Here is a 14491-nt window from a genome sequence, read left to right as displayed (position 1 = left end):
ACCGGCTCGGCTCAGCGTGCAGCAGCAGGGCGAGGAGGAGGAGGGGGAGGAGGAGGTGCTTTAAGATTTAAATATCCTGCTGTAAGTCGTGTCCATACTGTTGTGTTGTCCTAAACGTCAGAGCAACTGGTCGTTTGTTCCTCCGGGCTGATGCAAGTTTCCCGAGATCCTGCACCGCAACGCGGCGTGCAGACTCAACCCGGAAATATGAGCGCGGGTACGCAAACACCAGACACTCAGATAGGCCTGCGCTCAGATGGGTGTTCACCAGTCCTCACTTGAAACTCCCCCGTAACACACAATGTGAGAAAATACGTTTCAGGTTACACGACGACAGCAAACTCTATAGTTGCGAGATACATGAGGTTTCTTGTGGCTGAAGTGAGCATCAAAATGAATCATGTTTATTGTCAAGTTAGTTGTCACACGTTATTTTGGTGCAAAACAGTAAATCTTTTTCACAGCAGCCATATTAATATGAAATAGTTGGGGTAAATACAGGCCTTTCCAGTGATACTAGTGGTAGGTCCCATTCCATTTAGTGTAGCAGAGCCTTTCCAGTGAGCCAACACACACAGTTGCTGATCTGTTTAACCTGAATGGAACAGCATCGTTGATAGCGCCTGTGTTCACTCTATGAACATAGTAAGGAGAAATTTTCAATTAACTGGATGACAATTGATTAATCAACCATTAATGTTAAGAAACAAAGCTTAACATGTTTCCTCCCTCCGCCTCAAAGAAATGCAAATCTAGGACTTTGCAATATTTGACGTGTTACATAACTTTTGAGCGCTGAAGCTCAAACTACAACCACCCCTTTCGTGTTGCTATCAGAGGCTGTGAAGCTTTATAGTAAATCCTCTAGGATAATATTGCAATATGATCACTTTTACAACACTGATAAGTCTGTTTTATGAGTGAAATGGTTTCAGACATGAGCCAGTAGGAGGCCTCTGCTTTACACAGTGCACAACAGTACAGAGCAGAGCAGGCCAATCAAGTCAGTCTGCATCTGCTTTTTAAATAGTTAGCTTCCTGTTAATGTTTCTCTCTGTGGGAACTGGGGGAGGGGGTCACACACACACACACACACACACACACACACACACACACACACACACACACAGTACGAGCTGTGAGGGATAGGGGAAGCAAAGGGGTGGGGTCTTAGACTGAAGAGTATGTACAGCATGCAGGAGATAAAGGGTAAGATACAACAGTTCAGCATGTCTGGTTAAACTTCTGCCCTCCTGTCTCATGTTCTCTGATAGGGCCTGCACAGTCAGCACATGGACAACACACACACACACACATTTGCTATGAATGAATGAATGCATATATGCTTTACGCCCACAACTGCAGCCCACGGTTATGAAAGGGAACATTCAGAACTGCAGCAACAGGCAAAAATCCATTAAAACTGTGACGTCTTTAATCAATTACTGTGAAGCATATATAAGACCTTAGAATTGCTGTAGCTAGTTCTCTGTACCTTTCTGAAATTAAGGTTTATTATATTTGCATGTTTCTAGTTTCAGATTTTGTGGTCTAAACATCATAAAAGTAAATATAAATTGAAATATTTAATAATACATGTCCATCAGTTTTAGGCACTCTATATCATTGGTTCCATACCTGAGGTCTCTGAGGTCCTCAAAATCAGGTTTGTACATGCTAACTAAAATCACAATTTCAGGGTTCATACACCTCTCCAAAGTAGAATTCAAGCACTTTTCAAGCATTCTCAAGCTTTTCCAGCACCTTACAGCTGTGGCAAATTACATATTTATATACAAAATGATTATTTCTCCTTTTCATCGCATTCAAATCAGATGTTATTGTGCTATTACCAATCACAATTATGTTCTACAGATGCATGACCAACTAAAATAGAAAAAGAAAAGAAAAAAATGTGTCACTTGTCTATAAGTAGACTTGGCTTCCCATTAGGGTTGCAAATTATGCGCATTATCCTTAACTGATAGTTGAAAATGATAACAAAGGCATGTTTTTTTTTTTTTCTATTTTCTTAATTATATTTCTGAGTTAAGTTCTTATTTAAGTTGAATTCTAAGGTTCTTTATCCAAAGAATGACCCTGCCAGACAAAACAATGTCAAATGATGCACAATCAATGCCATCCCTAAACTACTGATTACTTACCAATTAATACGTTTAATCTCTTTAATTCTTATTTGTTAATTAATTGATCAAGGATTAATGGTTAACGCTCTATCTATGTATGTGAGCATGTCTTCAGGCTGGGGGGGCTCAGGTGGGGGGGCTCCAAGGAAAAAAAGGTTTGGAACCAGTGTTCTACATTAATGATCTCAAAGTTCAAATGTGGCGTTAAACTCTCTAGTGTCAGAGGAAAAGAAACTAGTTCATTTGTAAAAACATTTTTTAAAAAACACCCAAAAATGAATAAACCAACGCTGGATTTATTAATATTCCCCGAACGTAATAACAAAAACAACAACAACAACAACAACAACAAAAAACACAATTTGTAAGAATTTTGAGGTATCAAAACAATCCAACAGCAGTTTGACTCATGTTTCCTGAATAACAGAAACATTGTTCTTTGTAATTTGTTTTTGCAAATAAGCCAAATATTTCTGAAAAAAGATGGACAACTGAATACAGAATTCTTATTTCCTTGTCAGTGATCTGCTGATTCATCGAGCGACTGGATAACACACGTTAGAGCCTTTTGAAACAGTAGGTAAACACAGGTGTTAGCAGTGACACTAATGAAGGTCTCATCACATTTAGTGTTGAGACCTTTCCAGTCATTTGTATATTAATGAAGTGTTTTTTTAATGCACAATAGCAGCACACAGACTCTTTGACCTGAATGGAACAGAAGAACCTTAATTAGTAACACTGGTAACGCCTGTGTTTATTTCATGACAAAACGACAGAAAAAAGTCTATTTTGACAGCAATTCTCACTATTTGGGGTCTTAATGAGGAATATTAATGAACTTTTCTTGTTGTGTTTCAGTTTCCATTGTGTGATAAAGTGTATAATGAGATAACATTTCAGTGCAAGGGAGCCAGTAGACACAAAAGCACACTGTATCATTTGTGCCTCCTGTTTGTGTGGTCTTTCAGGGTGCACTGAGTTAATATGGTCAGTGTTTAACTGTGGAGGCAAATGTTGAAATCCTGTAACACATGAACACTGTACAAAGAGATATTTATTCACTGACACGCTCTCAAATCCTGAAGTTCTGGTCTCGTTCTGTTCATGTTCATGACCTTTGTTCCCGTGCAGGATTTCTCAATAGCCGCTCTGACATAGTAAATAACACACTTTGGTGTAATCGCTCACTCGATCCAATCAAAGAATCAATAACTAATGATGCTCGCGCTGTAAACAAGAGCACCCTTTGCACTTTGGCTCAAACTTCGAGCAGTGTCTGCACAGGGATGTTTTATTGTGTTTTACTGAATGATACCATACTCACTGCAGATGTTAAGCCAGATATTGAACAGATTGGTCTCCTGATGTGATCAAGCATGATGGGTTTGCGTGTTTTATAACACAGAGCATGTTGGCACAATGATAACATGTAACCGTGCATATGAGCAGAACTGTGTTTACAATGGGAGGCTCTGACGTCCTTTCTGTCCACTCAGTAGCCTGTATTTGTTTAGGCTTTAACCTGACTGGCTCGACCCCGGCTCTGTCCACACAGCCCCTGATGATGAAAGAGCCCATGTGACAGCAGACGTGCGACAGCAGGTCCCTGTAAAGTTGACACACTTTGGCCTCTGCTAGTGGGATTGTTTGACTGTACAGACCAGTGCAGACTTGTCTGTATAACTGACAGTGCTGGCTGTCTATATCTTGTGTCTTTTTTATATTAAATTCATATTGTGGTTTAAAATGTGTTAACAGAGAAAAGCTTCATTCCCTTTTAACAGTAGAATCATTTTAAATATACTTTTCATAAGAATCTTTTTGTCATTGAGGCTAAATGATAATCTAGATTAAAAACGCATAATAAATTACATATACCTTCTCTCTGCTGCTGTTATGCTTAATCTGTTTTGTTTAGTTTGTCACAAACCAGCTTGATTTACTCAGTTTAGAACAGCAGCGTCACCTAGTGGACACAGCCAGAACTTACATGAGAGGATGGAATAAACAATATGTGATGTCTCACATGGTTATTTTATGCACAATGTTACAAAATACAAATCAATAAATTGCAATATATGTGATTATGTGTGGAAAATTGTCTTACATAATAAAATGTATATTCCACAGTAGACAATTGTTGTGTGTGAGCTTGCGTAACTGTAAGTCTTATATATTTATTGGCACTGCACAACTGGTGATAATATTTCCATACTTTTACTTCAGCAAGGTTTTGTGAATGCAGGACTTTTTCCTTGTAGTGAAGTATTTTACAGTGTGATTTTTGTACTTTTGCATCAGTAAAGGATCTGAATACTTCCACCTTGGAGGAGCAACATCATGTCCATATATTGTCTGGACAGAGGCCGCTGCAGGAAAGTGCGCACGCGCACATGTACTCATGCTCACGCGCGACGCGGTTATCTCCTCTGAGCTACAGATGATAAACGCCGCTGCACGTGGGCGCTCATCAAACATGATAAAATGGTTTAATTTCATTCTCACTTCCAGAGCAAACCTGGACGTGTCTGCAAACAGGACACAGACAGACAGACTGCAGCACAGCTAACCTCAGTATAAATTAACTGCTGCAGCATCAACTAAACGTTACTGTGAATGAATGATATCAAACGTGGGTGTTACCAATTATACTAATTAAAGTCCCGTTCAATTTACTGTAGCAGAGCCTTTCCAGTGAGCCGACGTGCACAATAAGCAGCACACTGTCTCTGTGTGACCAGAATGTAACGTAACTTTAATTAGTGTCATTGGTAACACGTGTGTTTACGGTTTCATGTCAAAATGCTCTGTGCACCAGGAACAACTACTTTTTTTTTTTTAATATATAAAAATGGTTTTCTATAGGATTCTGAGACCCAATAATTTTTTTAACACAATAAAGTTGAGTGACTAAAATTTTATAATAATATTATAAGTATTCATTATATTAATGCTATATATATGTATATGTGTGTATATATATATATATATATATATATATATATATATATATATATATATATATATATATATATATATATAAAATGGAAAACGTGAATCCCATGCTATTTCATACTCAGCGCCATTTCTTTGCGTATGTTTGTGCTTTGAGACTAGTTAAAACATTGTGTTTGTTGTTTTGGAGGAGGAGGAAAAAAACGCCAAAGCTTCACTAAAAACTACAAGTCCCACAATGCAGCGTGATCTTCGATATTAAATGTGGGAAAGTACGGAACTGTCTCAATATACGCTTCACTTTCGTTTTCACTTTTATGCTGAGTAACTGTGAGTATCTCTCCGTGTCGTGCTCAGTATTGAATTACACCGTTTAAGGGCTTATTGTCGTTCTTTCCCACCGCTTTGCTGAAGTTTAAACGCTTTTATCATCTTTAAATAAGTTTTCATCCACAGAGACGACATGGCTGCTATGGATATCCGCGTAGAGTCAAAAAAGCAGGTGAGCACGAGTGTCTGCTAGCATGATTTAAAAGTGTTAGAGGCCTACAGCAACAATTCAGACCCACTGTAAATCTAAACACTTAGCCGGTGTGTCAGTGAGTCTAACAGGTGGGCAGTGTTCAGATAAGTGTTTGTGTTGATAAGTGGACACACAGAGACAGACAGACAGACAGCAGGGGTCACATGAGGGGAACAAGTAAAAAACGGCCTGTTTAGTTGCATGAATAGAACCGTGCTATTAAATATCCTTCATATCACCACAGTGTCAAAATACAAGGGAAAACATTTGTTAAAAAAAACTCCTATAATCTCTCTTTTTCTTTTTCTTTTTCTTTTTTTTTTTACAGGTGGATGACTTCTGCCAAAATCTCACCAAGGAGGTAATTTAGGAACTAGTAATAAATCTTACTCGACTGTCCCATTGATTTAAAGGGATAGTTCGGATTTTTTGAAGTGAGGTTGTATGATGTATTTATTTGTAGTAAATGTATTTCCTACAGTAGATGGCGGTCGACACGGTGCCAGTTTGGAGAAGCAGTATGGAGTACCAGTGTAGGAAGCTAAGCAAAGAACTGCTGTGGACCGGCTCAGCAGCAACATCTATTTTATCCATATAATTATCATTATCAATATCATTGGAAGTGTACACTATATTTAGAATATTTTAACCACTTTACTTTATCATCAGACAGCCTTTTCTGACAGGAAACTGATGTGAAAAAAAGCCAAATATTGCTCTCTGCACACCAGCCAAACTCCATAGGCTAAATCAGCAGTTTTGCCTCGCACAAAACAGGAGTTCTTGTCTGCTGGTGCTTTGATTGGTTAGTTTGTTTGTGTTATAGTATGATTTTGTGAATCCAGCGAACCTCCATGAAACTTCAAAGTCACACAATACAGGACAGAGACAAACTAACCAATCAAGGCAGTGGTACCAGCAACTCCTGTTTCCTGTGAGGGTAAAATTACTGATTCCGCACGTCAGGTCTGGGCGGTTTGAAGAGAGTAATATTTAGCTCATATAGTAGCGTATTCCTGCTGGAAGAGGCTGACTGAAAATAAATAAGTACCTCATACAACCCCACTTCAAAAAAATCTGATCTGTCCCTTTAAGTTTGTCACCTTGACATGATTAGTATGTTACATGATTATTATTTGTTTTCCTGAAAACAGGCAGAAGAACTGGTGTCAAAATTCTTCCCACAGAAGATTGAAGAGCTGGAGATGCTGTTGAAGGTATTGGAAATACTGGGATGCTGCAGGGGTCTTTCAGGGTCACCGGGTGTTTCTTTCTTCCAAACTTTCCGTTCCTAATTTCCTTGACAACAGCAGTCTTTTATAAACATATTTTGGGATGCGTGATATTGAATTTTTGCTGATATGCAATTCTGTCCAACTCATTTGGTTGGCTGATCTGCACAGACCCTGTCCTCTGCCTTTATTCTTAATAATATAATATCCTTAATCCTTCTTTCTTTCTTTCTTCAAATCATGATTTGTAATCTACTGTAAGATACATCTGACATGTAAATGTGTATCAATGACTGAAAAATTTGTCAGAAAAAGGAAAATTTATGAAGAAAAAAGTAACATTTATGACTTTTTTTGTCAGACGTCTTTCAGCTGCGATGACCTGGCATCCTTGAAGGCTCCACTGGATATCCCGATCCCAGACCCAGCTAAAGAGGAGGCCAAACGCAAGAAGAAAGAGGAGGTATGTGTGACACTCAGTAAGCATGAGGCTTTATTGTGTAAAAAGTTGACACAACTTATCCCTGGAGTAAATATATTTAAGCCTGGGAGAGTCAAGACGTTTCATTGTTTGTGTACTGTAACTGACTCTAGGTTTAATTTTTCCTCGACCTTGTTTCGAGGTATTTGCAGAATTAGGTAAACACCTCAGAGGGGTTAAGAGGTTGAATAAGGAAAGTAAACATTATATATTGGTAAACACCAACAAGAAACTGAGGTAGTTCACAATCTGAAGTATTTAGGGATAATTTTAGACTCAATTAAATTTTAAAAGTTATGCTAAGAAGGTGGGTAAATTGATTAAAGCTAACCTGAACTGTTTTAAGATGACATGTGACTGTGTCTTGCTGTTTCTAATTCAGTGACATTCTCACATCTGTCCTGTGGTTTGACTACATGGTCTCAGACCAGCCTGGCTTTAATTAAATCTATCAAGTGTCTTTACAATCATGTCTTGAAAATCTTGGACAAAAGAAAACAAGGTACCAGCATCATCACATCTTGAGTAAATATAAGTTTTAAAATTTTGCAAACCTCATTGATTGTCCTTATGTGAAGCTTGTGTTTAATTTTTTATTTGGACTTGCTCCTTAGTCACTCTGTGAATCCATTAATAGACAAAACTGCCAGAGCAGCTGCAAGTGGAAATTAAAAAGTCCTTTTCCGTAAAACATCTTTTGCTCAGACAACTTTATTTGTGGAAGGAGCAACTCACCGCCACCACTTTGAACTCACCACCTGATCGCTTAAAATCAGCTGCAGATTTGACCACTTTTAAGAAAGCTACTAAATCCTGGTTAATTCAGCAACATACATGTACTCATGTCTAGTTTTTAAATGTAATTTATTTAAATGTGGTTTATTGCATTTTGCTGTGCTCAGTTTTTACTTTCTGATATTTTATTGTATTTAATTTGCTATCTTTTTGCCCCTCTGTTTTAATCTCTTATTTTCTGAAAAGCCCCTCTAGGGATGAGTGTTGCAAATTAGTTTTCCCTGCAAACACTATGATATTTTAATCAGATGGCTGTTTTCAGCTTGTCTATATATACTAAATCTGTCCCTATCAAATAAACCATAAATAAATATTATGCCATTATGTTATAAATGTAAAAGGTTTCACATTAAGAAGTCTTACTTAAGTATTTTATTTAGTTAACTACCAAATTTGTTCAGGAGCGCTACATAAAGCCTCTAAACTGGGAGCCGCAGCCACAGGTTTATATTTAGCATTTCATAAGATATCAAGACACAAGAGTCCTTTGTCACCATGGCAACCAATCGCTCTGTAATTTCAAAGGGCTGTTTTACAAATTGGCAGTGAGTGGGCTTTTTATTTTGGATGATCTTTAAAAACATCTAAATTGATGCAAGTGATGAATTTAGTTGGCATGGAATCAGATTCATGTTAAATTAGACTGGATGACCTGGTGAAGGGATGAGGAATCCTGCGGGCGTTTTACGCAGCACAAAATGATCACTGACTTTAAGATGAAAGCAGAAAAGTTGCTCAAGGAAAAAATATTTTTTTACCCTTTAGTGCATCCCTTATTTATACAGATGTCCCCTCTATTTTTGCCGTTGCTGCCATATTGCACACATTGATTTAGAAGAGGAAAGAGTGCGATGCTGCCAGTCTCACTAGTTTTATGTGGGGAAAAATGGGTTGAAAGAATATTTGGGATCATACAGCAACTCTTGGGAACAATCTTAAGGCTGTTGGAATGCATTCAGATGCTGTGTGCACAGAGCAGGGACTGCTGGAAGTAGGTTACATTTCTTACACAAGGAAAAAAAAAAATCCTACATTTGACATCTTCATTTAGCCAGCCATAGAAAAAAAAATCACGTGGGTGAGCTGTCTGAGAGATTAATAGGCAGGGAAAACTCTTTGACCTGCGCTCTTCTGTTCTTATGTTGCAGAAGGAGGCGAAGGAGGGGAAGAAAGACAAAGACAGTGATAAAGAGGAAGAGGAATCAGGTAAAGGTGGAGGCATGGTGATTGAATGTGGAAGAAATATGATGATCCCATGTAGTGGTGGTCAAATACCACGCATTAAAGGGATAGTTTGGATTATTTGAAGTGAGGCTGCATGAGGTACTTATCAATAGTCAGTTAGCTACAGTAGATGGCGCCTGGCACACCCCAGTTTGGAGAAGCAGCACCATTTTAGGAAGCTAAGCAATGTACTACTGTGGACAGGGGCAGCAACAACAGGTCTTTGAGCCTCTTAAAAAAGTCCACCTAGGTAGTGTATACTATATAGTATGCTATGCTTATTAGTTTAAGTGTATGCTATATTTACAATATAGCCAAACCACCAGTATATAAGCCAAATATCACTCTCCAAACCAACCAAACTCCATACGCAAAATCAGTCATTTTACCTCGCAGAACACAGGTGTTACCTGTTTCGATTGGTTAGTTTGTTTTTGTTATTGTGTAACTTGATGAATCCAAATTTTAAAACACGAAGGTCACACAATAACACAAACAAACTGGTAGATCGAGGCAGAGATGGACCAGCAATCTCTGTGTTCTGCAAAGTAAAATGACTGATTTCACCTGTGGAGTTTAGTTGGTTTGGAGAACGATATTTGGCTTCTATAATGGCATTTTCCTGTCAAAAAGCCTGTCTGATGGCAAAGTAAAGCGGTAAAAGTATTCTAAATATAGTGTACACTTAAACTGATATTGATTTTGGGTGGACCATAAGTGAATAATACCTTTTGTTGCTGACTGCTGATCTACTGTAGCTAATACACTGATGATAAGTACTTTATACAACCCCAACACAAATAATCTGAATTGTCCCTCTAAACAAAGAATATCCTGTCCTGTGTTATTGCAGTCTGTAGAAGAGCATGTTTGTTATGTTATGAACAAAATATAAATGGAGACTGGTGTCTGAACAAGGTTCATATTCCAGGATGGTGATTAATTTCACAAGTTTAATTGCAAGAGGTAAATTTTGATAATAGTTTATCAAATTCTCGCAACTATAATTAGTCTTAACACCTTGAACATTTATTAAAAACATTTTAGTGACAACCCCATCCCTGCCAGACAATATTGGTTTTCCACCTATTCCCAAACCAATAATATTGAAGTGGAGGAGTCCAACTACAACTAATGAGAAAACAAAGACACTTTTATCTGCATGCTCTAAATTAAAAAGTGGATCCTGTTAGAAAGCAGCTCAGGTGAAGATGAACTGAACCACAGTCGCCTGATGTTTTGACGAAGCGAAGCAATGTTTGGGGATGTTTGTCCGTCAGGGCCTCCCTGTGGTCCCATCTGCAGCAACGAGCGAGTGGAGAGTCTCCTGCAGGAGGTCAAACCTCAGATCCAGACACTGAAGGAGAAGCTCAACACGGTCAGTCAGTCACTCTTTTTAAATTAGCTTCTTTTTTTATACCAAAAAATCAGTCTCTATGGTTATTACATTTACTTATCTAGTGTACAACATATGTAAGGAATATACCTTTGAGTGCCGTGTTTCAGCAATGGTTTCATAAATATCTCTGATTAAACTTCTCCCTTTTTGAGTGTGTCTAGACCTGTTTTAAATCAAACTGTGTTGTAATTTTAATATCAGCAGTAGCTATGAACACGATGGCAAACTCATATATCACACTAGAGATTAATGCCTCCAGATTTTCCTTGCAGGTGTCAATGTGGGTGCAACTTCAGATCCCTAAAATTGAAGATGGAAACAACTTTGGAGTGGCTGTACAGGTTGGTAACTGATGATAATCTGGTGAAGTAATGGAGTCATTCTCTTGTTTAGTTTGGATGTTTGTCCAGAGTTGAGTATTATGTCTTTGTTCTTGTGCAACAGGAGAAAGTGTTTGAGCTGCTGACCAACACGCGCACCAAGATCGAGGGATTCCAAACCCAGATTTCAAAGTATGAGCCCACACCGGTCCAGTTAATTTGTTTTATTATGTTATCTCTCTGAAACAGCTTGAAGGAATTTCATGAAACTTGGCACAAATTTTCACTTGGACTCAAGGATGAACTGATTAGATTTTGGTGGTCAAAGGTCAACATCACTGATCTCACAAAACACGTTTTTGGCCATAACTTAAAAATACACTAATTATGACAAAATTTCACACAAATGTCTGACAGGATAAAATGGTGAAGTGATGACATTTTATATCCAAAAGGTCAAAGGTCACTGTGACACCATAGAAGGGAGGATTGTGACCATATTTCACATTTGATTGGATACTGAAGTGGTGTCACTAATCTTGGGGCCCCGCCTTGAAATGTGATGTGTCTGAATCATCCATGTTTTAGAATTTGCAGTGTCTTTGCAGCAACATCCATAATTGAAGCATTGTAGTCAACCACCAGATCATTAGTTTTGCTGATATTGAGCTTCAGGTGATTGTCATCGCACCATGTGACATTGCACTGTGTATCAGTCTTCTGTTCTCTCCTATAAAAATAGTTTCCAAGTGAAGACAGCATGTTTCTCCCTGAAATTATCCAGTGGCATCATACATGTCAGTATATAGTGATAACACTTAATACGGTTTCTTTAAGTCTTCACTGCTGGACAGACATAGATGTAAATGCAATTTGACTGGTTGGCAGAGGCATACAACTGCAAGGCGGTAATTCTAGTTTTTATTTGAATGATAAACAAAGGATGCAGTCACACTAACAAGATGCATCATCCCTGTCTGCCCTCATCCACCCACTCAAGCGTTGTCTGTCAACCGGCTTGGCTGGTTTCAGTTTTCAGTTTCAGATAATCATAAACCATATACAACAAAACACAAGTGTCAGGGCGCTGCTAGGCAATTAGAGACTATACACACATACGGTCCTGAAAAGAGACAGATGTAGTCATAATAACTGAAAACACCTTTATTAAGAGCTACCGGGCCTGTCTGTTCATGCATGACTGGACTCAAGTGTTAAATGCAAGAATACTGTAATTTTAAAGTGTTAGAAAATTAAACAATCTTCCCCTCACAAATTTAAAAGTTGAAAAGCTGCTCAGGTCAATACACTTCTGCTATTACAGCCTTAGTTGGTCCCGTATGTGCAGGATCTTATGGTGGCTACTATTAGCTAATGTTAGCAAAAACATATTGCTTTATATTAGACATTACTGAGTTAATTTACTGACTTCATTGTGCTGCAGTGGCTTAGCATTTAGCATTGTCTCGTAACTGTCACAGCGGCTGCTGTTCAAAAATAGCACAAGGGAGAAGTTAGTCTCTGCAAGACAGACTGACTAACACGTGGTTAATGGTCTATTTTATCCCAAACCACAATCTTTTCCTATATCTAACCATTTACCACTAAGTCAACTCAGTCTAAAAATAAGAGGTCAATGATAAGCTTCATATGGGCGGAAGTCCTCTCGTTAACCCAGTCATCTACCAGAACCTGCTCATACTGCTCCTGTATCACTCTTTGTACTGTGTCACAGCTTCCAGACAGAAAGGGCTTTGTAGCAGCAGGTCCTGGAGGCTTACTTTTCCCTTGTGCTCAAAGGTTTCAGTCTTGCTTTAACCAAAATTGGACTGCAGGTTTCTTAGATAGCACAACTGTAACTGAAATTCAGACATTTAAGTGTGATTTCACACGTGGTCAATTTGATATGTCCTGTTGACCAGTAACTTCTTCTGTGGTTTGTCAGATATTACAGCGAGAGAGGTGACGCTGTGGCCAAAGCTGCCAAACAAAACCATGTGGTCAGTATCTCATGTTGTATATCTTGATCAGAGTGGTTCGTTGTGTGTCTGAGTGTTAATGCTCACATTCTCAATAACAGAATACATCAAGATAAAATATACGGATGTTTATTATGTGGCACCTGCATTTGTGTGTACGATAAGAGCAATTATACAATGTTCTGCTCTGCATTAATCAGGTACAGACTGGATGTACAATCTCTGTATGTTTTTGCATATGAAGTGTGTGATGTGTGTTTTCTGCTGCAGGGAGACTACCGACAGCTGGTTCATGAGCTCGACCAGTATCAGTACTGTGAGCTCCGCCTTGTGGTGCTGGACATCCGCAACACATACGTAAGACACATACACACTGTTGTTTACTGTTAGGTTGTATTTCATATTTGTATTAGTGTAGAAAACTCAGAAAATGGAAAGTAAAATTGCACCATAAGTCACTGCATACATGTCATCTGATTATTGCAAATCACATGCGTCAAACTTCGTATACCATCTGTTGTAATCATGCGCTGTATTTTGAACAAAACGACCCACACGTCTATAAAATATTCCAGCCGTGTCCCCGCAGCAGGGACGCTGGCTAAATGGAATCCATTCCTTCTTAATAGGAGGGTAATTAAACTAATTGCTGTGCTTGTGTTAAATTGATTGGTGCTCCATCTCCTGTCCATTAATCACTGTTTGTCTCCTTCCTCTGGCTATTGTCCTCCTATGTTTGATGCTGTTAATGAACAAGGCGGTACAGGTGATGATGAAAGGAGCTGTTTGACACGATTACAGCTCTCTCTGTCTTTTATTACCGCCCCTAACCTTTCTGTCTCTCTCACATGCTGTCTGTCTTTCTTTATATCTTTCTCGCATCTCCGCTGATGTCTCTCTTTGTATGTCTCTCTCCAGGCTGTGCTGTTTGACATCATTAACAAGAACTATGACAAGATTAAGAAGCCCAGAGGAGACGGGAAAGCTCTCATCTACTGAGAGCGACTCCAGCACACTCACACTCTTTCTAACAAGATACATCCAGTGTAGTATGACACTCTTATCATGTAACAGTACACCTGCTCTGGAAAAAAGGTCTTCTTTTTCATACTGTGCTTTCATTTTCATTCAGATTACAAAATAAAAAAAAGAGGATTCTGGTACAACCGTGTCTGCATGTCTTTTGTCTGCATGGGAATCCTCTGGAGTCACTGTTGCTGCATCAAAGACAGATATGTTTAATTAAAGTTCAAAGCACGTAAAACTAAATGAACAAACCTTTTCAATCAAAGTCTGCAGAGTATCATCTCTGAAATTCCACTGAGAAGAAGAATCTGGGCTGTGAAACTGATCACACAAGGGAAAAAAAACCTCATCAATTTTAGCTAGATTTTGATTTTTGCTTGACTAAAAACAACTGAAATTTTAATTCA

At 38.5% G+C, this 14491-nt stretch overlaps 1 protein-coding gene across 2 annotated transcripts; it reads left to right on the top strand.

Annotated features, from left to right (window-relative positions):
* Window positions 1–5358: 5358 nt before the first annotated feature.
* On the top strand, window positions 5359–14224 carry psme1 (proteasome activator subunit 1). Of its 2 annotated transcripts, none has more exons than XM_084746993.1 (12): window positions 5359–5435; window positions 5562–5607; window positions 5957–5989; window positions 6783–6845; window positions 7222–7323; window positions 9285–9342; window positions 10641–10738; window positions 11032–11100; window positions 11204–11271; window positions 13025–13079; window positions 13329–13415; window positions 13977–14224. In XM_084746993.1, exons 2-12 carry the CDS (start codon window positions 5569–5571, stop codon window positions 14055–14057), a joined length of 753 nt encoding a protein of 250 aa, XP_084603119.1. In that variant the 5' UTR covers window positions 5359–5435; window positions 5562–5568; the 3' UTR covers window positions 14058–14224. The 2 variants fall into 2 exon arrangements, with proteins under 2 accessions (XP_084603119.1, XP_084603118.1); XM_084746992.1 differs by having other exon boundaries at window positions 5403–5435; window positions 5549–5607.
* Window positions 14225–14491: the final 267 nt, after the last annotated feature.

This window comes from Lutjanus erythropterus, chromosome 21, assembly GCF_056507025.1.
Source record: "Lutjanus erythropterus isolate fLutEry1 chromosome 21, fLutEry1.hap2, whole genome shotgun sequence".
NCBI lineage: Eukaryota > Metazoa > Chordata > Actinopteri > Lutjaniformes > Lutjanidae > Lutjanus > Lutjanus erythropterus.
This window is presented reverse-complemented; position numbering and strand designations above follow the sequence as displayed.